General features: G+C 49.2%; 1 protein-coding gene and 1 pseudogene across 1 annotated transcript; both read right to left on the bottom strand.

The window, feature by feature from the left end:
• Positions 1–1,904: 1,904 nt before the first annotated feature.
• Positions 1,905–2,025, bottom strand: LOC129676187 (small nucleolar RNA SNORA17; annotated as a pseudogene).
• A 9,596-nt stretch (positions 2,026–11,621) lies between these two features.
• Asl (argininosuccinate lyase) lies at positions 11,622–25,762 on the bottom strand. The gene is made up of 17 exons (XM_055606444.1): positions 25,699–25,762; positions 25,459–25,513; positions 20,047–20,241; positions 19,069–19,152; positions 18,818–18,874; positions 18,582–18,679; positions 16,362–16,439; positions 16,169–16,246; positions 14,919–14,971; positions 14,013–14,075; positions 13,444–13,558; positions 13,236–13,320; positions 13,066–13,125; positions 12,829–12,912; positions 12,203–12,283; positions 11,991–12,097; positions 11,622–11,831 (listed from the first exon to the last, which is right to left on the bottom strand). The coding sequence occupies exons 2-17, from the start codon at positions 25,468–25,470 to the stop codon at positions 11,687–11,689; spliced, it is 1,395 nt and encodes a 464-aa protein (XP_055462419.1). The 5' UTR covers positions 25,471–25,513; positions 25,699–25,762; the 3' UTR covers positions 11,622–11,686.
• Positions 25,763–27,092: the final 1,330 nt, after the last annotated feature.

Genomic DNA, 27,092 nt, shown 5'->3' on the forward strand with positions numbered 1-27,092 from the left:
GGTAATCTTTCTTTTGTAAATGAAACTGTAAGTTGGTTTTTCTGTTCAGATCCAGGCATACAGGGTAGGGCTGATAAGGCTGAACTCAAAGGTCAGACATTCTGCCTGCAAGCAAGGCTGATTACTGCTTATTTAAACTCCTGTTTCAGATGCATGGCAGAAAAATGGAGAAACGTCTCTGTGGGAAATCATGAAAGGAATTTGGATTATGTCAACTGTGTCCAAGCTCTTGACTCGGGCCAGTTTGAAACCAAAACCAGAAGGCAGCCACCCAAGGGGCATGTATTAGTTAGCTTTTCTAGTGCTGTGATAAAACCATGACCGAGAACAATGTGTGGAGGAAACAGTTTATTTCATCTTCCTTCAGGGAAGACAGGGAAGGACCCAAAGGCCGGAACCTGGAGGCAGGGGCTGATACAGAAGCCATGAGGAGTGCTGCTGACTGGCCTGTTCCCCATGACTTGCTCAGTCTGCGTTCTTGCTTTTGTTTGTTTTGTTTTGATACATGGTTTCTCTGTGTAGCCTTGGCTGTCCTGAACTCACGTGGTAGACCATGCTGGCTAAGAACTCAAGAGATTTGCCTGCCTCTGCCTCCCCAAGTGCTGAGATTAAAGGTATGGGCCACCACCACCTGGCTGCAGGTAACATATTCTAATTCACAGTCATTGGTCCTCAGCCAGAGAGAGATGGATTATTAGATGTATGGGGACTGGCTTCTACTATTCCAGCAATACTAGAACCTCACTGGGACTCCTCTCAGATATCCTGTTGTTGCCCTGTGTCGTGGAGATCCTATAGTTTTGATCTGTAGGTCTGGCCCCTTCATGTACTTCAGCAGTTCCTTGATGGGTTAGATGTTGGGGTGGGACAATTCAAAGCCCTGGATCTGGGCCTGAGAGCTGTCTGAACTGGTCAGCTTGATGATGACTTTCACTCTCATGCCCTCAGGATTGGCTCACTGGCAACCAACCCCCCTCAACCAGGACCAGCTTTACCCTGCTATCCAGGCAAGGTGCAGGGCTGGCTCCCCTGAGTGCTGCAGCAAGTGAGGGCAGGATCAGCTCCCCCATTCTGATGACCTCTGGGCCAGCTCACCTGCTGCCCAGGTGAGGTACAGGGTCACTCTCCTGAATGCTGCAGCTGGTGAGGGGCAGGGCCGGTTCTCCTGCTCTCATGCCTTCAGGACCAGCTCTCCCATGAGGCCCAGGTGAGGGGTGGGGACAGTTCTGCACAGTTCTCAGACATCAGCAGCCCAGACCAGGGATGTCTACCTGGTCTTTGGTGGTAACAGACCACCATGGCTGTTGCAGGGCCATGAACCCAGATATGGCCCCCAGTGGCAGCACAGGCTAGGACCCTCTCATGGACCCAAGTGGCATCACTGGCTACTCACATAAGGCTGTTCCTCATTACCCTTGAGTCTCCAGTTCTGCCTCTCTTCATTGTGCTCACATCCTTCTGTTTCTCTTCCATTTCTTTACTACTTACTCGCTCTTCTTAGTGGTGCCAGGGGTCTCAGGCCTCAGGAGTGGTCTGAGGATTTCTGTACCCCACTCATGCATTAAGGCATCTCGGGTGTGGTCTGCCCCCCCCCAGGCCTTGTGGCACTAAGCTGGTGGTCATCTAAGGGTAGCTTTATGGCACGAGTCTGGTGATTGTATCTGGCTCAATCTTCGCCTCGCCCACCCAGGTGGCCCCTTGCAAGGGTCATCTGTCTCCAGCTCACTCCTGCCCAGGGCCAGCTGTCCCAGGCAGGGTTCTTCCATTCTGTAGCTTGCTCCCCATCCTGGGAGCCCATCTGGGCTTGCTTGGTGCCACACTGGTGGTCGTCTCAAGCTACCTCCCTGTCTGAGCCCCACCCGGCGCCACCCTGGGGGTCCTCTCAGGCTCTGTGTTTTTCAGGGAATGTCAGCTTTCCTCAGATAGTCACAGGTCAGAACCCTGAGACACAGCCTCTCTCCCCTCCGCTACCTGCTGACACACGTGTGACCCAGCAGCCACACCTGCAATGGCTGTAGGGGCCGGCGGCAAGCAGCTCTTAAATCCTGGGTAGGAACATCAACTGTGGCTACTTATTCAAGGGATCAGCTATTGCAGTGTCAGCCCTTGGCAGTAAAGTAGGTGTTTTTTTAAAAAAGAGAGAATGGTCATGTAAGTATAGACGACAAGCAATTCAAAGTGTTTGTGGTTCAAGGTCTGATAAAAATCTGCAGGGTGGGCAAAGCTGTGGGAAATCAGTAGAGACTAGACAGGAAGAAGAAAAGTTGCCTATGAAGGAACCATGGATGCTGAGGGTGGGAAAGGGCTTGATGCCTAATGCTGCCAGCTGATGGCGCAGGCCTTTAATGTCAGCGCTCAGGAGGCAGAGGCAGGCAGATCTCTGTGAGCTTGAGGCCAGCCTGGTCTACACAGTTCCATGACAGCCAAGGCTACAAAGAGAAACCCTGTCTCAAACAAACAAACAAACAAACAAACAAACAAACAAACACACAAAAGCTAACCACTGGGCAAGACTGCCCCAATGCCTTGCTGCTGCTGCTGCTGCTGCTGCTGCTGCTGCTGCTGCTGCTGCTGCTAGGGCTCAGCCTGAACTATAAACAAAGAGGACACCTGGGGAGTTAATTGTCCCTTGTCACCAAAGATAAGATGGGGTCAGTCTCTCCCATTCCCCCCCCCCCCCCCCGCCACCACCATAAAAAAGGCCTTTTAGATTTGCCAAGCCTGGCAGTCCCTGTACTGGGACTTGTGCCCCCAATGAAGACATCAGCATCACAGGAGCCTAATGGATAACTGTCTGGGTAATGGGTAAGCCTCTGTCATTTTAACTGATATACAGGCCTTTGAAATACCCTTCTCAGGTCTCTGATGAGTTTGAGGACTAGACAATAATAATAGTAATAAAATTTTATTTGCTATTCTTTTATCTAAAAGAAACTCATTTTACGACTCCTGGTAATCAAATACCTGTTTCGTGAACATTAATCAAGTTTTAAATTGTTCCACAAGCCAACTTGTTTGCTTTTGTATAAGCTTCAAAAAATGACTTGGATTCATCTGCCACAAGTCAAGTGCACTCTGGAAAATGGAAAATTCCCCTGCTTCTTGGGACTCTTCAGCTTTTCCAATTACTAGGAAATTTAAATTTTGTCCCTGGTCCTATATTTGTCTCAACATATTTTCACTTGGCTGACAGACAATACAGGGATCACCTGTGGACTGCAAGCTGCTGAACTCTGGACTTCCTGAAAGCTGATGCAAACAAGATACAATAACTCAATAACCTCCCTGAAAATCAAAAACAATAACTTCGTAAAGTCCCCAAGCCCTTGACCAATCAAATTAAAAGTCAGTTAGAAACGCTTTGTCTAACTAGTCAAAATGGGCCCTTTTTATCCAGTCTGACTACGTGACAAGCTTCAAAACTGGCTTCAGACTGAATAGGCCTGAGTTTCTGTTTCTCAGAAAACAAAACTAGAGTCCAAGGAAACGAGATACAATAACTCAATAACCACCCTGAAAACCAAAACCAATGATTTAGTAACTGCCTTGAAAAGTCTCCAAAACACTTGGCCAGTCAAAATAAGGTTAGTTAGAAATGCTTTGTTTAGCTAGTGAAGATGATATTGTGACCCGGGTGCTTTTGGCCAGCACTCTTTCTTTGTTACTTGGGCGCTCCATGCAGCCCCCGACTGCAGAACCAATCCTAAGTACCCTCGTGTTCCCTAGATCAGCACCAATCAATCAATGAAAAGATTACCTAGTCACACCAGGGAAATCCCCTAACTGTCTTTAAATTGAGCCTACCTGCTCACTTCAAGGTCACCATTCAAAGGATAGGTAGCCCCAGCATGCTGGAAACTTCTTCAGAATAAACACTTCTTGCCTTTTGCAGACTGTTAGGGTCTGGAACTCGCTGAAGAAAACACCCTAGACACAAATAGTATGCAAACAGCAAAGAGCATTTATTCTGCAGAGAAAACCAGCATGCTGGGGTCGTTCACTCATACAAAATGGTGACAACCTGAGGGGAGCTCAAAACCTCCATTTAAAGCCAGAAAAGGGAAATTCCTCATGTTGCTATGTGACCTCCTTTGGGGTTGGCTGGTGTCCATGGAGGCTACATGACTCTGATCAGGACTTCTGTGCTTTTAAACAACCTTACTTTCCCCAGGCCAGGTATCTTGGCTGTTTTTAATTGGTTGCCCTTTTCCTGTGTTTTCTTCCTGTAACTCTTAGGTCTGTTCTGTCTAATAAGAAAATGAATATTTAACCAGGCCCTCTCATTTCCCCCTCCAATAGGATTGCATCTCAAATCCTTAAGAGAGATCCAAGGACTGGTATTGAGACTTCAACACCATGAGTTAGACAGTGGAGACCTGATCTTTAGACAGAAAAAAATTAAATTAAAAAAAATTAATGTTTGGCATAATCATGCAAAGGGCACAAAGCATGACCAGGAGAAAGAAAACCAGTTGCTTACCTTCTGGCATGTCAATAAGTAGTCATTTGTCCCACATGCCAGTTTCTTTAGACTTAGCATTTCAGTCTATTAGGTGGGACAATGGACAAAGTTTTCTCTTCTGCAGTTTCTTGTAGCTGACATTAGGACGATGTTATTGGGGCTCAGGAAGGCTGAAAGACTGGGCAAAGGCTAGGCAATGGGGCACTTATCAGAAGCATCTGATTAGAGACTCAGTTGAAGAGACAGGAAGCAATCACTAGACTGGACTGGTTCACATCAGTTTTTCAGGAAGTCCAGATCTCAGCAGCTTGGAGTCTGTCAGCCAGGCGAAAATCTGTTGAGACAAATATAGACTAGGGACAGAAGTTAAAAAATGTCTAGTAATTGGGGAAGGTGAGGAATCCCATGACCATAGGGGGAAAAAATCCCATTTTCAAGAGCTGGCAGGTGTACTCATCTGGGGTCCATTTGAGCTGTGGCAGGTGGATCCAGGTCTTCTGAAACTTGTATGAATTTTAGTTTACAAAAGGAAGTATATTAGTATTAATATTGTATTGAGATCTATATTTTAGAAAAAGCAGTTAACAGTTGTTTGTAAACCAGCAAGAGTAGATTATGCCGTTGAGACCCAATAAAAGCTATAGCTTTGGGTTAAAAAGCATGAACATTTTATTATCTAAGATATACACGTTGGACAGAGGTGTTTTTAGTATAATGAGAAACACAAGTCTATATCCAGAAGATAACCAAAAAGAAATTAAAATCTCGAACTTGTGACTGATAATAAGCAGTCACCATCAGCTTATTAGAAGTCTATTGATCAATGTCAAAACTCTGAACCTTTGAATTATTATAACAACATAAGCACAACAATAGCATGGGGGGAGAAATATTATTTCTCTCAAAACATTTTCCATTTTTAAATATGCCTTAACTTACTTTCTTATAGTATTACAGCTTGCATTTATATACCTTAAAACACCTTCTAAGACCCTCCAGTCTTCATACCTTGCACTTACCAACTCTGAAACACCTTCTTAGACCATCAAACACTTTCTTAGAGGCTTCCCTTTATAACTTTTATTTACCAACCTTGAAATATGTTCTTAGGTTCACAAGACATTTTTTTTTTAGGTCCTCAAAACTTAGTTTCATTTCCTCAGAACTTACATAAACTCCATACTTTTTCTATCCAGTTATTCACCTCAAGGCACAGGTGGTTGATTAGTGAAAGAGTGATTTAAATGAAGAAACAGTAAAAATTTACATTGAAATCTGTTTATCTTTTTAAAAAAGATTTATCTATCTATCTATCTATCTATCTATCTATCTATCTATTTAATGTATATGAATGCTTTGTTTTCATGCATACCAGAAGAGGGCACCAGAGATCTCATTATAGAGGGTTGTGAGCCACCATGTGGTTGCTGGGAACTGAACTCAGGACCTACTAGAAAGAGCAATCAGTGCTCTTAACTGCTGAGCCATCTCTCTAGCCCTGACATCTGTTTAACTTTCAAGATGAAGCCTGTGAGCAAGGCAAACCTGTTTGCCTTTTTAAACAAGAGATCTAGTACCTAATAGTTCTAACTAGCTAATGAATCAACTAATAAACAGTGGATCTAACTGCTCTTTAGCTGCAAAGCTACCATTAGCTTTAGCTTAGCCATCAATGTGATAAGACACCTGAGAAAGATAAATTGTAACCTAAATGAATCTATGTGTCAATCAAAATGACAGAGATGGCTAGTCAGTTCACCACCTGGACAGTTGTCCTCGGCTTCTGTTGGTCTCATGGCATCATGAGCAGAGGCAGTCTGGCCATCAGGTACAGAAGATGAGAGGCTATTTCTATGGAAGAACATGAGAGACGGACCTCACCTCATTTTCCAGTTTTGTTTACAGTTCAGGCTGGGCCTTAGTATCGGGCCAGTTGGGGAAGTCTTGCCCGGCGGTTCACATTCCACAATCCAGAGTTGAAGTCATCTGACGTTGTGCCCAAATCTTCTCGAGCTACAGCTAGGACATGGAAGTCTCTGTCGTAATAAAACATACATACATTTAATACCTTATTCAGCAGATCTCTGACGAGCTTGAGGGCTAGCACACCAGAGTTAATCTTTGTCTTTAGTTATCTGCTGTAAGCTGCATCCTGTCAACATTAAACAGAATGTTAGAATCTCTAATTATGGCATATTTTGTAGATAAGTGTTTTAGGACCACATCTATTTCAAGTAGATCTACATAGGCAAATTTTGTAGTTGCCCATCCTAGGCTTAACCTTGAAAACTTAAACAAGAAACTAGGAAAAGCTCAGTCCTGTGACCAACTGCATCAGTTATTAGCATGACTTTTAAATATATTTCTGAACTAAAATCAAAGCAAAACTTTCATAGACAAAGTTCATAGAGGGCCTGGCAAATCTTGCTGATCCTACCACATCGCATCACCAGTGCATGGCAAAAGCTTAAAGGGCAGAAGTCGCACTTGGCACTAGTCAGGGTACTGAACAAAGTTGGCAGCCCTCGACAAAGATGGCTGCAGACCACGACTCTCCCACAACCAAAATGGCTGCAAGTTGTGTGACTGCCCTTAGTAAAGATGGAGGTGGAAACCATGGCTCCACCCTCTTTATCCCTGAATCAAATGGCGGCCCCGTCCTGTTCTTGGCTGTTTTCCGCCTTCTGCACCCTCCTGTCTGCCCCAAAGTGTGCTCCCACCCATGGCTAGAGGCTACAGGTGTTCAAGACCCGCAGCGAGTGTTCTAGGAGGCAGAGTTGCCATGGTACACAGCTCTGTTGGGTCATGGCCCTCACCCCTTTCTAGAAACGGGACCATTACCAGCAAACAAAAACACAAAAAGACAGCATAGACAAGAATGTACCGGTACAGCACACGCAAAAGAACAAAAATCTCGGCATCACTGGCTGCAGCCGTGTGCTTACTTTGCCTCCCTGAGGCCAGAGGACATCAGGGGCACAAGCCCTATAGTGGTGCATGCCCTCCCACTCCATGCGCCATTCCCCAGGGGTTTCCATTCCCCATGGGAGCGAGTGGGATGCCTTCGGCCACAGACAGTCACAGTGAGCTGGCCCCTGCAGCAGGGCTGGACGCAGGGGACTTGCCCTAAGCTCAGCCGCTGCTAGTCACAAATGCGGATCTGAAACTGGGAGAAAGGGCAGAGGCCCTGGGACTGCTTTGTCAACTACAACAATGAGACAATTGCAACAGGTAAGACTACAGAAACAACACAACACTCCCGAAAAAAGAAAAAGAACAACAACAACAAAGTGGCGTTCCTCGGTCTCATTGTCTGTGCACGAGAGGCAGACACCTGACGACAAACCAGATGAGACTCTTCAGATTCTCCCCGACCAGATGACAACGTTACTGTTCTCCAAAAGAAACCAGATCCAGATGAGAACTATTGTGTTCTCCCAGAGAGGTGTTCAGAGCATCCTTGGGTCAGGCGGGGTTTCCAGCGTGTCCACTAACCCTGAGGGCCAATTCAGATACCCAAGCTAGAACCAGATACAGACCAGAATGCATGCAAACCCTCTCAGACTTAGGCTCACCTATCGGTAGGAACATTAAAGGTTCCCTTTAAGTGCTCTACTACTTGAGCAGGGGGGATTCAGCCGGATCCCGAACAAGCCCCCAAACGTTATTGTCTGGAACTTGTTGAAGAAAACATCCCAGACACAAATAGTATGCAAACAGCAAAGAGCATTTATTCTGCAGAGAAAACCAGCATGCTGGGGTCATTCACTCATACAAAATTTCGATGACCCCTAAAGGTCATTCTTTTAAAGCCAGGATTCCTACTGTGGCCTCAATTGGAATTGGGTAGTGCTTGCAGAGGCTAAGTGATTCTGGTCAGGACTTAGGTTCTTTTCAAACCAGTAGTTAAGCAACCTGGTCTTCCCCAGGCCAGGTGTCTTGGCTGTTTTTAATTGGTTGCCCTTTTCCTGTGGTTTTCTTCCTGTAGTTCTTAGTCCTGTTCTGTCTAGCATAAAAACAAATGTTTAACCTCTCAATACTATCTGTGTCTGAGGTCATTCTTCAGTGAATCCTGGGCCTACCATTTGGTGGCCCATACCGGGATCCCCAGAGACCTCTAGCCAAGGGAATGGAACATTTGAGGGGACCCTTTTCTTTTCCCCAAGCCATCGGTAAGCTGTTGCTTTTCTTTTTTTGGTGCCTCATGTCTGATCTGATATCTCTGCATTGGGTCTAGTGTCTTTGGGTTCTAGAAGCCACTCAAGTGCAGGGGGCTGAAAAGGACGTGGTGTACACATGGGCAGTCCACTGGCCACAAGGTAGAGGACACTGTGTCCCCGAGGAGGGTCTCCAGTCCCTCCGGGAGGAGCTCTGGGTGCTGGGAGAATCAGTTGATGCTCATCTGATTTTCTACAGGCCTCCAGTCTCTTTGTCTCTAATTCGTGGAGAGAGACTCCGGGTGCTGCTCAAACTTTGTTTTCAGGTTCCTGGGAACATCTTGTTTCTGTTCATGGTTGTCTTAATTGTTGTAATTGTGTCACTGTTATGGTTGTTGGGTGATTTCATGTTTGTTTGTTTGTTTCATTTCGACTGTTGCCGCCATTTCTCTTCTCTCCACCCCGCTACCTACTCCTTGCTTTGCATATTGCCTGAGTCTGGGGTCTTCTTTCAGAGACTTGGGACCTAACTCTAACAAACAAGCGAAGGTGCTTGCTGGTGGTGCACACCCTTAACCCAGCACTTGCAGGCAGAAGCAGACAGATCTCCCTGAGCTCGAGGCCAGCCTATTCTACATAGTGAGTTCCAGGACAGCCAGAGCTACATAGTGAGAACCTGTCTTGAAAAACCAAAACAACAAAAGAATTAATAAAAAGTTGCCCATGCTTCGATAAACTTACCACACTCATTTGAGAAATCCCAATTAATATACTAGGCACTTATGTTGCTTATCTTAGGCAACCCAAGTCATATTTATTGTAAATTATTTTTCAGATTTATTTTAGTTCCATGAGTGTTTTTTTTCCTCATGCATGTATGTGGTTTATGCAGATAGAGGTCAAAAGAGGATATCGGACCCTCCCCCCCCCGAAAATGGAGTTACAGGTGTTTGGGAGCTACTGTGTGGTTGCTGTGAACCAAACCCAGGTCCTCTGTGAGAGCAACAGTTGCTCTTAACTGCTTAACCATTTGTCTAGCCCCCTTAATGTTTTTTAAAAAAGATTTTATTTTTGTTTTTATTTACATGAGTGTGTGTGAATAGGCACCACATGTGTGTGCCCACGGTGACCAGATGAGGTGGTTGGCTCCCTGTTGGCATAATGTTCTTGCGGAATGTATACAATTTACCCTTTATCATTCAAATGCTATTTTCACTACCCCACCATCTGGAGAGGACCTGGAAACACCAGGAGAGATGAACCAGACCTAAGATAAGACTAAAAGAAAGTATAATGTGGGAAATCTGAATGGGAGGAAGCTATGTGGGCTTGGAGGTTTAGGATGGAGTAACTATTGCCCAGCATTGTGCCTCTAGGTTAATTAAATAAATCCTAGTCTCTTTGTGGTGATTTGTGTATACAGCTGGTTTAGGAATAACTGCTGTTTAACTAAAAGATAAGTCAATAATAAATATTAATAATCAGCAACAGATCCCCTAGAATTACAGTTAGAGACAGTTATGAGCTGCCATGTGGGTTCTGGGAATAGAATGTGGGTCCTCTGAAAGAGCAGCCAGGGCTCTTAATTACTAGGCCATTAAAAGCAAACACACACTTCCTTTGGGCTGGTGGAGTACAGGCCTGGGAGTGCTCATGCTGTGGCATGCATGTTGTAAGAACCGGTAATTGGTTGTCTCCTTCCACCGTGTAGGTCCTGGGGATTGTACTCAGGCCATCAGGCTTGGTGGACTCCACCTCTCTGTCCCATTTTTGACACTGACTCATTTGAGATGTGATTTGGCTGGCAGAGTACTTGCCTAGCATGCAGGAAGCCCTGCACTCCACCCGCAGGACCACATAAGCCTACACGCCTGGATCCTAGTACCAGGCAGGTGTAAGGGAGGGTCAGGAGTTCAAAGTCATCCTTGACTTCAGTGAGCTCATGGTCAGCCTGAGCCACATGAAGCCCCGAGAACACACACACACACTCACACCCCTTCCACAGCACCGCCTGTAGCTCCAGTTCATTCATCCTGTCCAGAGTCAAAATCATACCATGCCCAGACTGTATTTCGCCGATTTGCTTCCTGAAGAATCAGAAAGGGTATTCTGCTGGGATGTTCTGGACACTGCTACAGCGGAGGCCCCCGCCCTGCTCCATGTGTCCCTAAGGGGTTTATTTCACCCAGGACGATCACGGTGCTTCCCCTAGTGTGGGGATCAGTTCTGCTTCCATGGCAAGTGAGGGGCTTGCTCCCCTGCGCACCCCACATCCTCCCTTTTTGCGGGTCTGTGTGAGGTGAAGAATGGTGCCCCCACTGCACTGTACTGTTTTTATTAGACTTGTTTTATCGAGACAGGATCTCCTGTAGTCCCAGGCCCTTATAATATAGTTTTAAAATAGATTAATTTTCTTCTTTTTTTTTTGAGACAGGACTTCTCTGTGTAGCCCTGGTTGTTCCGGAACTCACTCTGTAGACCAGGCTGGCCTCGAACTCAGAGATCTGCCTGCCTCTGCCTCCTGAGTGCTGGGATTAGTGCCACCACTGCCAGGCTCGAAAAGACTTATTATTAAAAAGAAAAAAACTAAGTGTACGTGGGTGAGAAGGTATACATGGGTGCGTAATGTGCGTGAGTGCAGTACCCAGGGCAGCCAGAAGAGGGTAGCAGATCCCCTGGGGCTGGCGTCCGGGAAGGTTTGTGAGCCTCCTAATGTGGGTGCCGGCAACCTAACTTGGGCTCTCTGCACAAGCACAGTCACGTCTCTCCAGCACTGATTCCTGATGCTTTAAATTTACGGTTTTAAGTTGATCTTGCAGCCATAGCTGCTGCCTGGGACCTCTAGGATGGGAGGGACCGGGCCTAGGAACGACAGGATCAGATATGATCCCTGGTCCTGTTCCTCTCAGCTGCACTCTTTTTTTTCCCCCTTCCTTCATGACCCCATTTTCCAGCTCAACAAATCCCCAAGCCCACCCCTGAGGAAGACGGACTGAGGCACATGTGTCTGGAGGTCCCTTCAGGGCCCCGCTTTATTGGGGAACAGCTGGCTGTGAGTGAGTGGAATCTAGGGCTGCTGGGCCCGAAGCAGGGCCCGCACCTGGCTGATCTGCCACTCGACACTGGATCGTGCTGTGCCACCCAAGGCACTGTACTGTTCCACACTGTGGCTGTAGTCCCACACGCGACTCACGTCACCTGAGAACAAGGGACTGGGGAGAGAGAGGACGGGTCCTTGCAGCCAGGGCATCCCAGCCTGCAGCTGCCCAGGGTCAGCTTCCTGAGCGCAGCACAGCCGGGGTGGGGGTGGGGTTAGCGGGAGGGGTCACAGAGGGAGTGAGGGGAAGGTTAGCGGGAGGAGTCCGCCACACCTGATGCTCTGCAGCTCCTGAAGTGACAGCTGGTTGAGGGTGACTCCTTTAGTCTCGGCCATGAACACAGCTTTCCCTGAGGCCTCGTGGGCCTGGCGGAATGGCATCTAGATACATAGGCAGAGGGTGGCCGGGAACTTGTTTTCTGCTGTGACTTGAGTGCCTGGTTTTGTGGACACCCTTGTCCCCACGCCCAGCTGCTTCCTACTCACCCCTTTTCGGACCAGGTAGTAGGCAAGGTCGGTGGCCAGCATGTCAGGGCTGAGTGCCTGTGTCATGTTCTCTCGGTGAATCTAGGGGCGCAGGTCCAACAAAAAGTGAGTCTGGGGGAATCCCCTGAGCCTGCCCCGCCGTGTCCTCAGCAAATGAGCTACAGCCCCCCCTCCCCAACCTGCTCCCACGAGCAATCCGCTCTCGGCTTGGACATTTTCATCATCATGAGCTTATCTTTATCTTTTGAGATAGGGTTAAGACTCATCCTGGCAGCAGGTTGCAGTGGTGCGCACCTGTAATCCCAGCACGGGGAGGGGGGGAGGGCAGAGGCAGGTGATCGCGGAGTTGGAGGCAAACCTGGTCTACAGTGTGAGTTCCAGAACAGCCAGGGCTACACAGAGAAACCTAGTCTCTGACAACAAACAAAAAAATCAAACCAAACCAACAAATCCGATTCTGCCCCAAACCTAGGGCTTTGGTGTCTAACCACCCCATGCCTGTGCTGCTGTAGCACGTCGTGGTGCCTTGCCCTCCCCATCCCAGCTCTCTGGCCTCATCTCCCTGCAAACCCCTGTCTGGGCCTAGAGGGGAAGAGGTAGGTGAGGGGTTGGTGGCCTGGTCTTGCCTGTAACGTAGAGATGACTCCAGTGGCCACTTGGAGGACAGCAGTCATGGTGTCTGACACTTCAAACACAGCTTCCTTGTCTTCCTGGGAGGCACGTGACAGGTAAGGGGCCGGCACCCGCTTCCGAGGGCAGACACAGGCTGTGTGCCCAGGCCAGGACGGACTCGTGCCGAGCGAGGGTGCCTGTCTGGGCCTGTCAGGGTTCTGAGAGGCAGTGTGTGGTATAGCCACTCATACCTGTAAGTCCTTGTTGTAGGTGCTTGGGAGTCCCTTGAGCGTCATCAGCAGCCCAGCACACTGCGGGGAGACTGGAAGTGAGCGACTAGGATGCCAGAGTCAGTTAGGATAGCCCCTGAGGACCCACTGCGTCTATCCGGAAGCCTTGCCCCCCACTCTGCCCAGCTCACCCGCCCAAACACTCGGCCCGCCTTGCTCCGGATCAGCTCCAGGCTGTCTGGATTTTTCTTCTGGGGCATCAAGCTGCTTCCGGTGCTGAGGACAGAGGTGTTAGGACTGCTTATGCCTGGCTGGCCTGCTAGCAGAGGCACTGAGCAAGTTTGGCAAAGGCTGGGGTGGCATGCGGTGTGAGGAAGCGGTCCCAGTACGGGGCCCTACCTATAGGAATCCGAGAGCTGCACAAAGTTGAACTCCTTGGTCCCATAGAGAATCAGGTCCTCTGCCATCCTGCTGAGGTGGGTCATACACAGAGAAGCCCAAAACAGGAACTCCGCTGGAAGGGACAGCAGGTCTTGTCTGTGTGTCCACTCAGATGGCCGAAGGACAACTTGTAGGAGTCAGATCACTCCTTCTACCATGTGGGGTTCAGGGTATCAAACCCAGTTTCCTCAGGCTTGGCAGTATATGCTTTTTACCCACTAAAGTAATTTTGCTGGCCCTTTTTGTTGGTGGTGGAATTTTTATTTATTTATTTATTTATTTATTTATTTATTTATTTATTTATTTATTTGGTATTGTTCATTTGTGACAGGGTCTTATATCGCTCAGGCTCATCTCAAGCTATTAGAGGATGTCCTTCAATCACAGAAATTCTTGCCTCCACTACCCAAGTGCTGGGACTTGTGCAGTTTGTGAGTGCTAGGGATCAAGCACACAGAGCTTCATGCACACTAAGCATGCACCCTATTACCCGGTGCATATCCCTACCGTGGATTCTTAGATCTTACCCACAAAGTCTCTCTCGCTGGTGGCATCCATGCTGTTGAGTGTGATGGCCCCAAAGTTCAGTTCTGGAGGTGAGAGAGGAAAGATAGCTGAAGTGCCTTTCCCTCCTTCGAACCTGTATGGCCTGCCTCACCCTTGACTCTTTCCTGGAAATGACAATCAAGGAGGGGTCTGAGGTGAGGAAGTGGGTCTCTGTACAGACCTCAGGAGGATGGAAGGAGGTCTAAATATTCCCAGCAATGGGTACCCCTGACTAGCAACCCCATTAGTCTCAATACCCACAGGCAAGGTATGAGGATCTCGGCCCTCCCATTGTGGGAGGCACGGAGGTTCCTGTATTCACAGAAAAGCAGTAGGGGAACCAGGAATGTTCACAGAACCCCTTTTTTGTTTGTTTGTGTGTTTTCGAGACAGGTTTCTCTGTGTAGCCTTGGCTGTCCTGGACTCGCTTTGTAGACCAGGCTGGCCTCGAACTTCTTAAAGAGATCCGCCTGCCTCCTGAGTGCTGGGAGTGCAGGTGTGTGCCACTGTGCCTGGCTTGTGGAACCTATTTTTATGGAAGGTGTCACACGTACTTTACAAAGAGTTTTAATGTAGCCATGTCTTAAGTTTTACTGTGCACATAGGATTTAGTTAATTATCACCAGGAAAAACTCACCAAATTGTGCTATATTTAAACATGCCTAAAATAAACTGCTCAGTGTCAGACTGCCAGAGTTTGAACCAACACTGGCTACTGCGTAGCACTGAACCTACAACCCTGTGCATTTGACATTTCTGGGTCCCCTAGGGCTTATCTGAGAGGTCGAAAACATCCGGGCCTCCCACATCTCATCTCATGTGTCCTTTTGGCACCCGGCAGGTGCTATGGTTGACAGTCTCCAAAGGAGGATGAGCAGGGACCTCACCTGCTCGGAGCAGCTCCCGGTCCACGCCCAGAGGGTTGCCTGCAATGGCCCCACTGTAGAGACAAGGGTTCGCAGTGATTGGGCTTCTGGGTACCACACACATGCAGCCCTCAGAACCAAGCCTTAGTTGCTCAGCACCTTTCCTGGCCTAGCCACCTTAAGGCCCCAAACACCTTCACCATGTAGGAAAAAGGGTGTAATGGGAAGCTGGCTGGGGTTCCAGCATTTTCTCAAATTTGGTTCTCCCTGTGCTAGAGATCTGGAAGGCTGATTAAGGCCCACCTCTTTTAAAAACTTGTCTCCGGGTGAGGTGGGGCACGCTTGTAATCCCAGTACTTGGGGAGGCAGAGGCAGGCAGATTTCTGTGAGTTTGAGGCCAGCCTGGTCTACAAAGCAAGTCCAGGACAGCCACAGCTACACAGAGAAACCCTGTCTCAAAAACAAACAAACAAACAAGAAGCATGTGTATGTGTATGTATCTTTCTTGTCTATATGTGAACCACAGGTGTAGGTGTCCACAGAGGCCAGAAGAGGATGTTGGAGCCCCCGGAACTAGAGCTAGGGGCAGCTGTGAGCCACCCAATGTGAGTGCTAGGAACCAAACCTGGGTCTTCTGCAAGAGCAGCCAGTGTTCTTAACCATCTCTCCAGCCTTCACAGTTTTGTTTTCAAAGGTTTGTTTTTATCATTTTTATTTATGTATATGTGCATGTATGAATGCAGGTCACATGTGTGAAGGTGCCTGTGTTGGCCAGAAGAGGGCACTGGATTCCCTGGAGCTAGAGTTCCAAGAGGCTCCCAATGTGGGTTCTGGGAACTCCAGTCCTCTGAAAGAGCAGCAAGTGCTTAACCGCTGAGCCATCTCTCCAGCCCTTTAGTTTTCTATTAACATGTATATTATACATATCTGATTTCACTATGACATTTTCATACGTTTAGAATGTATTTTAATCATATTCACCTCCTCCTTTACCCTCTCTTGTCCTCCTCCTACCCTGCTGATCCCTTCTTCCTCCCTAGCCTTTCATGGCTTTGTCCGTGACCCAGCGAGTTTCCCTGGGGCTGCTTACAGGCACACGTGTGAGTGGTTATCAATAAAAGCACATTTCTCTGAAGAAATGCCCTTCTCCTAGCAGCCGCGAGGAAGGGGCAGGGCCTCATAAGCCCCTCCCTCTAATTAACAAGCTTTCTTCTGCCTACCACCAGGCCCTCACCTTCCCCGAGGTCTGGGGACTGTGAGGACTGCCTTACCTGCCCAGCGGCAAGACATTGATGCGCTTCCGCACCTCCAGCAGTCTCTCTGAATCTCGTGTCAGCGCAACAGCGTGGCTGTGGAAACCAAGGGACGAGGGGGTGGCAGGTGGCCGGACGCCAGGGAATCTCCCCTTCCACCAAGACCCCGGAGCAGAGTCCCTTTCTACTGTTGCGACTCGGGACAGCTCACCTCAGGATCCAGTGGCTCCAGCGGATGGGCTGGGCCCTCTGGAGGTGTGTGTACCCTGGGAAGAGGACGTCGCGTTCCCTGCAGTAGGGGGTAGAAGCGGGAGACCCGAGGGATTGGGGTTCAGCAGTGACAGGCAAGGCTTGCTTAGGACACTAGAACCCTACAGGCCAGGCTCTTTTCAGGGAAGGTTAAGAACAGACCTGCGAGCCTGGCGCAGTGGCACACGCCTGTAATCCCAGCAAAAGCAGAGGCAGGCAGATCTCTGTGCGATCGAGGCCAACCTGGTCCAGGTCAGCCAAGGCTACACAGAGAAACCCTGTCTTGAAAAATAAAAAACCAACCAACCAACCAACCAAACAAACAAACAAACAAAGAGACCTGAGGAGCTTTGCCTGAAATTAAGGCACCAGAGGGTCATTGGGGAAAAAAACCTAAAGTGAGTCAGTGAGATCAAAGACTAAACCAGGAAGGGCGTGGTGGTGCAACTCTGTAGTCCCAGTGTTCAGGAGGGAAGCTGAGGCAGGAGGACTGCCATTAAGACTGAGACCAGCCTTGGCTATGTGGCGAGTTCCATGCCAGCCTGCGTTACAGATGAGACCCTGTCTCAAAAACAAAGCCTGGCCTCTGCGTGAAGCGGTGCACACCTGTAATCCTAGCATTTGAGAGGCTGAAGCACGAGAAGCAAGTTCGAGGTCAGCTTCAGTTATATATTGGATCTTAGGCCAGCTTGGGCTGTCTTAAAAAAAAAAAAAAAAAAAAAAAGATTGGAAAGGAGAGGACAGGACAGGGAAAGGAAGGGAAAGGAAAGGAAAGGACAGGACAGGAAAAAGAAAGAAAAGGAGAGGAGAGGAGAGGAAAGGAAAGGAAAGGAAGAGAGGAAATTTGAGGCTAGCTTGGGTTACATGGCAAGTCCCGGGCTATCCTTGGTGTGTAACCATTACCACATTCAACTTCAGAATACTGTCATCATGCCATTAAAAACGACCCCATATTCGCTAGCCCTCCTATTCTTCCCAGCAGCCCACCTCTACCTCAGATCATGTGCCCCTGCAGTCACGGTTAGCTGAGGTCTATGCACACAAGACACAGAGTGAGGAAAGAGGCAACCTTCCTGATTTGATACCACCTACGATTTGTCAGGGTCTCCTTTGCCAGGCCCAGGAACATTAGAACATGGAAGCATAGGATGAGGCTGCCGGGAGGCCGCCTTTGGCTCTGTCATTTGCCTTCCATGTAGGATGTGATGCAGGGTAAGACGGGACAATATGGACTGAAAAGTGATTGTCTGCTTCCTGTTCAGTCAGGCTCTTTCCTTGAATACCTGGCAAGCTTTACTCTCCAAAGATCCTTAAACGGTTGCTGCCCCCTGGTGGCCTCTGGGCTGACCTTGGTAGGAGATGGAGCTGTTACGTCACGCCCACTCCTTGGTGTTCTGTGTTGTTTTCAGAGCTTTGAGCCCACCTAATACCTCAGGGCCTCATTCTTCAACTCTCTTCACCCCTAGAACTCTCTTCTGGGTCTTGCACTCAGAAGGGAACAGAGCCTGGTGGCTCTCTGTCACCCCAGGTCTGCCCTCTGAGCCAAACTCCTGCCATCTTCAGGAAAGTACATGAGCTTTGAAGTCACAACTGGGCCTGTGGGACCGGAGACGTGGCTTATAGGTTAAGACCACTTGTTCTTGCAGAAAGACCTGGGATTTCATTCCTAGTGCCCACATGGTGGCTCACTGCTATTCATAGCTGTAACTCCAGGGAGATCTGATGCCCTCTTCTGAATTCCACAGGTACCAGGCATGCAGGTGGCGAACATACAAACATGCAGAGAAAACACTTATACATAAAACAAATCTAAAAACAAAACAACAACAAATAAACAAACAAAGACAAAAACAAACAAGCAAAAAACCGAAACCCGAACCTAACCTACATACTGTTGACATTCTTTTCCTTTAGGAGGGAGCAGGAGGGTCTTCGTTGCTTTACTTGAGTATCTGGCTCATGTATATGTAATCCTGCCCTAATCCTACGTCTGGTTCAAGGAGGAACTAGAATATACAGCCTAGGGAAGAACTAGGAAAAGACTGGAACCTCACCTGCTTTGCAGCCGTGCAGGAACCATCATCCATGCAGGACACAGACCTTCCGGCATGGCTGGTTTACAGTTACCCACACTCTCCCGGGGGGGGGGGGGACCTTGTGGCAGTGTCCCCGTGATACTTACGCCTCTGCCCGGTCTACCATGCTTCCAATGAGTTCCCAGAGCAGGGCGGAGAGCTTTGAACAAGTCTGTCTCATCCACAGCCTGAGGTCCGTGACCACCTGTAGGAGGAGAAGGCGGAACTCAGGGAGTAGAGCTTGCTGCTTCCCTGGGGAACCGGGACTGCAGCTGCGTCCCAGGAGCCTCCGGGGCTCCCCAGGTTGAAAGGGTCATGGTAGAGGCAGGAGGGCTGGTGACACCTGGTCATTGCGACTTCGTCCTGTGTGTAGCTTCCCCGCAGTTTCACCAATGAGCTCCTAGGAGTGGAGAGGCGGAAGGTTAGGAACTCCCTGCCCCAGGTAGGGATCCTTGCCAGCGCTGCGGCTCTCCCTCCCTATGCCAGGGACCCCGATCTGCCCATCTCTCGCCATTTCTACTCTGCCACGGATGGTTAGTACTCAGGGTAAGATGAAAAAGAGAGACCAGTCAAGAAGGAGAAGGTGTGTCATACCTTCAGGCGCCGCTCGTTGGCTGTGTGGATATCTTCATCGTTAGGGTGTAGTTTGAAGGTGCCCTGGGCCCACTCTTCAGCTACCTGAAGAAGGCGGCAGCAACCCAGGGTGTCAGGTTGATGGGCATCAGGAGCCAGGAGTCTCCCTGTCCTTTTCCCGGTTCAACCCTGGTTAAATGCGCTGGTATGGAAGCTGGGCCCCAACTTACTTCCCACCCCTGAGAGATGACCCGGTCCACCTTGGTCTTCAGCAATCAGGAGTCATTAAAAGATAGAGCTGAGCTGGGCTGGGCGCAGTGGCCCACGCCTTTAACGCCAGCGCTCAGGGAGGCAGAGGCAGGAGGATTGTTATGAGTTTGAGGCCAGCCTGGTCTACAAAGTGAGTCCAGGTCAGTAGCCAAGGAAGAAACCCTCTCTTGAAACAGCCCCCCCCCAAAAAAAAAAAAAAAAACCAAAAACTAAGGGAAGGGGAAGGCTGGAGACATAGCTCAGCTGTTAGGAGCACTGGCTGCTCTTCCAGAGGACCTGGGTTCAATTCCCAGCACCCATGTGGCAGCTCATAGCTGTCTGTAACTCCAGTTCTAGGAGCTCCGACACCCTCGTACAGACATGCATGCCAGCAAAACACCAGTGCATGTGAAATGAGAATAAATAAAAAACAAGTTAGAGCTGGTAACCTCAGCACCACTCTAATCTACTACGACAAGGTCGCAGGACAAATCTGGAATACCACAGCTTGTGCCCCAGGATATGAGAGCCGGGACAGAACTTAGGGATAGAACACCTGCCTAGACTCTCCCAGCGGAGGGACGGGGGCATGGCTCGGCAGTAGAGCATTTGCCCAGCATGCACACAGGCCTGGGTTCCATCTCCAGCATCAGAAGGAGGAAATAGTGGTGAATGTAATGCTTGGGGATTTGGGGTAGGAGCCTGGGCTCTCGGGGGATGAAGGGAGGGTGGGCCTGGAGACGGTCCTACCTTATCCAGGCCTTGCAGTATCTGTTGCATCTCAGCCTTGGTGAGAAGCCCCGCCTTCTCCAGGCCCCTGCTGTAGGCCTTGCTCCCCTGCACATCCACATTCCACAGATGCCGGTCGTAGGAAATGGATGAGTTGAACTTCTCCATGATGGGGTCGACAGCGCCCACAAACCGGCCACCCCATAGCTTCCCGCTCTGGCCAAGTGGACAGAAGAGAACAGACTCTCAAAAGGGACCCTTGGAAGAATTACCCACAAGAGGCAGGTGGGTGGGGTAGGGAGGGTGGGAGAGGAGGATGGCGGGGCGGGTGGGGGCATTAGATATTATATTTTTTGTTGTTGGTTTTTCAAGACACGGTTTCTCACTGTAGCCCTGGCTGTCCTGGACTCGCTTTGTAGACCAGGCTGGCCTTGAACTCACAGATACACTTGCCTCTGCCTCCCCGAGTGCTGGAATTACAGGCATGTGCCACTGTGCCCAGCTAGACATTATTCTTACTGGACAGATAGGGCAACTGCAACTCAGAGGGTCAGAAATTTGGTGGACATTTCAGGGATATGATAGACACAGGATTCTTTCTTGCCACGCGGCATGGACCAGGGAAATACTGGCAGTTTTTGTTGTTTTGTTTCTTTTTTTCTTTTCTTTTTTGTTATTTTTGAGGCAGGGCTTCTCTGTGTAGCCTTGGCTGTGCTGGACTCATTCTGTTCAGGGCTGGCCTTGAACTCAGAGATCCACCTGCCTCCGCCTCCCGAGTGCTGGGATGAAAGGCCTGGCCACCTAGTAAAGGCTGGCACAGACCCTATTTTTATATCATTGCTACATCAGCTGATCCCCCACCTCCAGGTACCAAAGAGCAGAGGAGTAGGTCAGAGAAGCATTTGTTTTGAAAGAGGAAGGCACAGGATGTGGACAGGTGGTAGGTAGGGATGCAGAATAGGCAGGAAACAGTCAACTGAGGACCAGAAGGAAAGTGTGATAAGAGAATCCTGAGGGACATGGCATGCCAGTCATGTCCTTTCTGTGTGGGTGTGGCTTTCTGTAAGAGCCAGCGAGGACATATGGCTTCTCCTTGGAACTTTGAACTGACCTTGGACACACCATATAACACCTTAAAACCCCAGTTTTGCCTTTTTACAAAACAGGAATTATGCCTACATGATAGGCTTCTTATAAGCCAGTGGTTCTCGGCCTTCCTAATGCTTTGTGACCCTTTGTGACAGTTCCTCGTGTCGCAGTGATCACCCAACCACAAAATTGTTTTCATTGCTACTTCATAGCTGTAATTTTGCTACTGTTAGGAATAATTTAAATATCTGTTTTTTGTTGTGTTTTTTTTTTTTTTTGATGATGTTAGGCAATCCCTGTAAAAGGGGTCATGACCCATAGGTTGAGAACCGCTGTTATGAGCGTTTAGTTTGTTATCATTTTTGAAGTGTATACAGAGTGAAGGAGGGCTGGAGGGTCCTCAGAGTTAGGGCGCACTCTCTTGTGTGTGTGCGTACATACTTGTGTGTGTGTGCACTTGGTCATGTGCGCATTCGTGGGCATGACAGAGGTCAATGTTGAGTGTCTTCCTTAGTTGCTCTCTACCTTGTTATTTATTACTGTTGTTTATTATTTTGAGAGAGAGCCTCATATGGCACTGGCTAGCTTAGAACTCACTGACTATATGGATCAAGCGGGCCTGGAATTCATAGAGAGCGCCACCCGATTTTTTAGAGATAGGATCTCTAACCCACACTGAAGCCATCGATTGAGCGGGGCTGGGCAGTCAACAATTTCAGCTTCTCCAGCACTGGGGCCCAAACGCACTTCGCACAGCAGGCACTTTACCGGCTGAGCCACCCCCGCCCCCTGGCGCTTGCTTTACCATCTGTGCTCCTGGGTCTGGTGCTGTGTGACCATGAGAGCATCTGAGGTGCTCTGCTCCAGCCTGTGGGCTGACCTCCTTGGTGCCCAACAGTCTTCCTGTCAAAGGACTCCAACCCACAGAAGCAACCCCCACCATCATCCCCAGCTTCGTGGGAGGTTCTACATTTGACTGTTAGCTGCCTCAACAAAAGCTGGCTCTTCTTCAAAGAGCCTCCCATGAGCCCCTGGGGCCTGCAGGTCAGGGCTGGCCAGTCAGAACAGGGAGAGATCCTGCCACCACCTTCCTTTGCCAGATTTCCGGCCTCTGTGCCTGGTTTGTTGGTATTAACAACTCCCTAACAAGCAGGACAGCAGCCAGAACAATTAGTACCAATCCACAGAACAGCTTAAGGCAAGCTGAGGTCATTTGCAGCCCAGACCACTGTGTTCTGGGCACAAACACTGAGCTCCAATTCCACCAGTAGGCTTCCAGGCACACACTCCCCTTGCCACCCCTCCCCCAACCCCCTCCAAAATTTGGGGTTGAATCTAGGGCCTTGTTTGTGAGACACAGGTGCTCAACTACCAAGTCCTAGCCCAGCCCCTTCCTCACTGGGGAAGCCTAAGTATGTTTCTACCCCTGAGCTACACCCCCAGCCATGGTTTTGGCTTGTGGAGATAGGGTCATGCTATGTAGTTCTGACTGAACTAGTTGAAGTTGGCCCCAAATTGTGATCTTTCTGCTTCAGCCTCCCGAGGACCGGGGATACAAGTGTGAGCCGCCACACTTAGCTCTGGCAAACTTTGGAAAGGATCTTGGGAGGTCAGAGTGAGGTGTCTCCAACTAGTCAGAAAGTGGGTAAGGACTAATGTAGTTGGAGAGGGCATTGCTCCAGGATAGGAGTCCGGGATGAGGGGAAAGGAGCAAAGAGCTGCGTTGAGTACAATGAGAAAGCTATAAACTCAAATGGACACCAGGAGTATCAGGAAGGTTAGTGTTAGCTGGGTGTGATTGTGCTCACTAGCATTAGGGAGGGAGAGATAAGAGGATTAATAGTTTTTAGCTTTTTGTTTGTTTGTTTCTTGAGACAAGGTTTCTCTGTGTAGCCTTGGCTGTCCTGGAAATCATTCTGTAGACCAGGCTGGCCTCAAACTCACAGAGATCTGCCTGCCTCTGCCTCCTGAATGCTGGAGTAAAGGCGTGTGCCACCACTGCCCGGTTGAGGATTAATAGCTTAAGGCTGGCCTGGGCTGCATAAAACCCTGTCTCAAAATAGTCTTGTACCATTTGCCACCACTTACTGAATGCTTATTATTGCTTAGTCTTGCACTGATTGGAATTCCACACATGAGATCACACAGATGGAGATGTAGCTCCCTGATACAGTGCTTGCCTAGCATGCAGGAGACCCTGGGTTGGATCTTCAATACTGAAGAAAAAAAAACATTGGGGAAATAGCTCAGTTGGTAAAGCAAGCAAGAAGCTCTGAGCTCAATCCCCAGAACCTATGTGAAATAATAATAATAATAGTAATCGTGAAAGGCTGGCTATGGTGGCATGCACTTATAGTCCCAGCGCAGGGACAGAGAGGTAGCTGACCCTGGGTCTAGTTCCAGGCACACACACACACACACGCACACCTGTGTGCACGGGAGTGCATGCACACACACACACACACACACACACACACACATGCATGCACACAAAGCTTGCCTGGCATTTGTAACTTCATTTTTTTTTTTTTTTTTTTTTTTTTAGTTTTTTGAGACTAGGTCTCTCTCTGTAGCCATGACTGTTCTGATCCACCTGCCCCTGCCCCCAAGGGCTGGGTTTGAAGGCAAGATCTGGCTACACCTGGCACTGCAATTATATCCTTTTATGAAGTAGACACCATTACACCTACTTCACAAAGGAACTAAGAGGCCAAGGCTGGCCCTGGAGCACAAATCACATCTGTTAGGCTCCAAAGTCCAGGCCTTGCTCCTGACCCTCCACATGACCCAGAGGCTAAGTAGATAAGTCACACCATGTTAAATCTTTAATCTGAAATGATGAGCCTGAAGGAAAGGAAGTGACTAGCCAGCTAATGAAGACCAGAAGGGACTAGACACACAGGCCCCCATTTCCCTAAGAGTTCAAAGTAATGGCACCATGGTCCATCCCTTTCAGGTGGGGCCCAATTGCTGTCAGTATTCCATTTACTAGACAAAACAAGCAAGTTCATGGAAGACCCATGTCTTGCACACCGATCACTAAATTCGAAGAGAAGCCAGGAATTCCTGACCCAAAGGAGAGACCAGCGACACCCTAGGGGTCACTGGGGCCACAGAGAGAGGTCCCTACCTCCTGGCTCTTTCCATGTGATGGAGCTCAAGTGGGATAGAGGGACTCAGCTTTTCCTATACATGAGGATAAGTGCATGGTATGAGGGGTATCCTACAGGGTGAGGACTGACGAGAGGATGTGGGGGTGAAAAGCAGGGTGTGAGAAGCGAGGTAGCTCACTGGGTAAAGGCCCTTGCTGCCAGGCCTGTTGGAAAGAGAATCTGTTCCCACAAGCTGTTCTCCGACCTCCACAGGTGTGCTGCTGTACCCACACACGCACATACTCATAAAACAAACAAACAAGCAAATAACTAATGATAAAAGGAAAAAGTAAACGGAAAGTTTTAATGTGGTAGCTCCCTCCAGGAATCTGAACACTCCGTGGGTGGAGGCAGGAGAATTGCTTGAGGCCAGTCTGGGCGGAGGTGATTTCCAGAGCTGAAAGTGAGCGGTTTTCTCAAAGAAAGAGAAACGGGCTGGAGAGCAGGCTCGGCCTTTCAGAGCACTAGCCTCTCTTCCAGAGGACCCAGGTTTGGTTTTCATCAAGCACATGGTGGCTCACAACTGTCTGTAACTCCAGTTCCTTTAGCTGCCATACCCTCTTCTGACCTCCGTGGGCAGCAGCCACCCACGAGGTGCAGACATACATGCAGGCAAAACACCCATACACTTATTTTCCAGACAGGGTTTCTCTGTGGAGCTTCGGCTGTCCTGGAACTCGCTCTGTAGACCAGGCTGGCCTGGTCACAAAGATCCGCCTGCCTCTGCCTTCCGAGTGCTGGCATTAAAGACGTGCGCCACCATCGCCAGGCTTTAAATTAATTTTTTTAAAAAGAGAAAACGACGCCCGGAGTAGTGGTACACGCCTTTAATCACAGTACCCCGGAAGGCAAAAGCAGGGGGATTTCTGAGATCGAGGCCAGCCTGGTCTACAGAGCTAGTTCCAGGACATCCATAGCTGCACATGGAAACCCTGACTCACAAACAAACAAACAAACCCACAAAACAAAAGGGAAAACAGCCAGGCCTGGTGGCCAACAGTGAGCTCACCACATGAGCCGCGTGGCGGCGCTCGCTGGGCGCATAACCTTAGGGACATCCCTGAGTCTACGTTAAACCCGGCTTTGGACGTGTAGTCGGGAATTTCTAGATCACTGCAGGTCGGCGTGGCAGGAGGTGGCGCCCTGCGCGGATCAACCCCGCTCCTCAGCAAGGTCCCTCAGTCCTACACACCTCTGAGGCCATGTTGGGCGGTTCCTCCTCCTCCTGGAGCTTCTGTCCTTTGGCTCTGGAAGACAAGACCAGACCGACCACCACGGTTCAGGAGGTCTGCGGGGCAGGGACAGCTCAGAGTTGGGGACACCTGCTCTGCTGGCGGAACGTGGGCAGCGCTCGGCAAGCGCGCCACAGTCCTCGCGTTCCCTCTTGTTTGTCCCTCTGTCCCACGCTCCTCGGAACTCAGGGGCCAGGTACCTCCTGGTCTCTTCTGGCTGGGATGGCGTCTGCTGTCCCTCTGCCTTGTCCCCGCCTCTCGGCAGCGTAGAGCCAATTGGGAGAGGTGGGTGTGACCCATCAACCACGCCTGTGGGCGGGACCACTAGCTGAGCTTCTGGCCGCGGGAGGAGCCGAGTCATTTTCAAGGAGTCAGCACTCGCTGTACGTTGTCCTGGCACGTAAAGCCTGTTCTGGGGTAAACACAGATGGCAGGCGTGTTATCCCAGCAGCACACGGGAAGCTGAGGCAGGAGGATTGCTGGGAGTTCCAGGCCTGGGCTGCAGATGAACCTGTTTCAAAAAACAAACACAAAGCAGACACAAAGGCCAGGCCCTCTGGTTCATATCTTTAGTTTCAGCACTTCGCAGGCGGATCTCAGTTCAAGGACAGCCTGGTCTACATAGTGAGTTCCAGGCCACCCGGAACTACATAGTGAAACCTTGTCTCAAAACAGGGCAAAGGGTAGGGAGTGGGGCACATGATAATCAGAAATGGTTTGGTAGGCCATTCATTCTAGCACTATGAAGACTGAGGCAAGAGGCTTGTTATGTGTTCCAGACCTACACAGACTACTGAAAAAGCATAGTGGTGCACGCCTGTGCATTCCATTCAGGAAATGGAGGTAGGAGGATCAGAAGTTCCAGGTCTTCCTGAGCTACATAAGCCTGAGTTACATAAGAGCCTATCTTCAATGGGGGAGGAACCGGGGACGGGAGGGGGAGAGGGCTGGAGAGATGGCTCAGTGGTTAAAAGTGCTGCCAGCTCTTCCAGAGGACCAGGGTTCAATTCCTAGCACCGACATGAAAGCTCACATGTGGGTAACTCCAGTTTGACAGCCTCACATAGACATACATGGAAGCAAAACACCAGTGCACATAATATATATATATATTTTAAAGGGCAGCAGGCAGAGTGTGGAAAGATAACTGCTAAGTGATACACATATCTTTGATCCCAGCACTTAGGAAGCTGAGGTAGGAATATCAAGAATTTGAGTACAAAGCTGGAGAGATGGCTCAGAGGTTAAGAGCACTTTCTGTTCTTCCAAAGTCCTGAGTTCAATTGCTAGCAACCGCATGGTGGCTCATAACCATCTATAATGAGATCTGGTGCTCTCTTCTGCCCTGCAGACATACATGCAGGCAGAATACTGTATAAATAATAAATAAATCTCTTAAAAATAAGAGTTTGAGTACAGGGCTGAAGAGATAGCTCAACAAGAGCTGACCTTGAAAGGTTTTCAACCTGGGTTTGATCCCTGGAACTCATATAGGTTAAGTGTGGGGCTCTTCTGTAGTGTCCGCACTTCTCAAGCCGGGAGAGAAGACTGGCAACACAGGAGAAGCCCGGTCTCAGTACGGGGAAAGGCGAGA

The sequence above is a fragment of the Psammomys obesus genome, unplaced genomic scaffold (assembly GCF_907164565.1).
Source record: "Psammomys obesus unplaced genomic scaffold, mPsaObe1.curated_primary_1811, whole genome shotgun sequence".
Classification (NCBI taxonomy): domain Eukaryota; kingdom Metazoa; phylum Chordata; class Mammalia; order Rodentia; family Muridae; genus Psammomys; species Psammomys obesus.

Bases quoted from the DNA above. Each gene is read 5' to 3' on its own strand.
- Asl (XM_055606444.1), bottom strand. The intron at 16,440-18,581 runs GTAAGTATCACG...CCCCTACTGCAG, and splicing joins ATGGTAGACCGGGCAGAGGC to GGAACGCGACGTCCTCTTCC. The intron at 16,247-16,361 runs GTGAGCTGTCCC...TGGTTTCCACAG, and splicing joins TGGAGCCACTGGATCCTGAG to CCACGCTGTTGCGCTGACAC.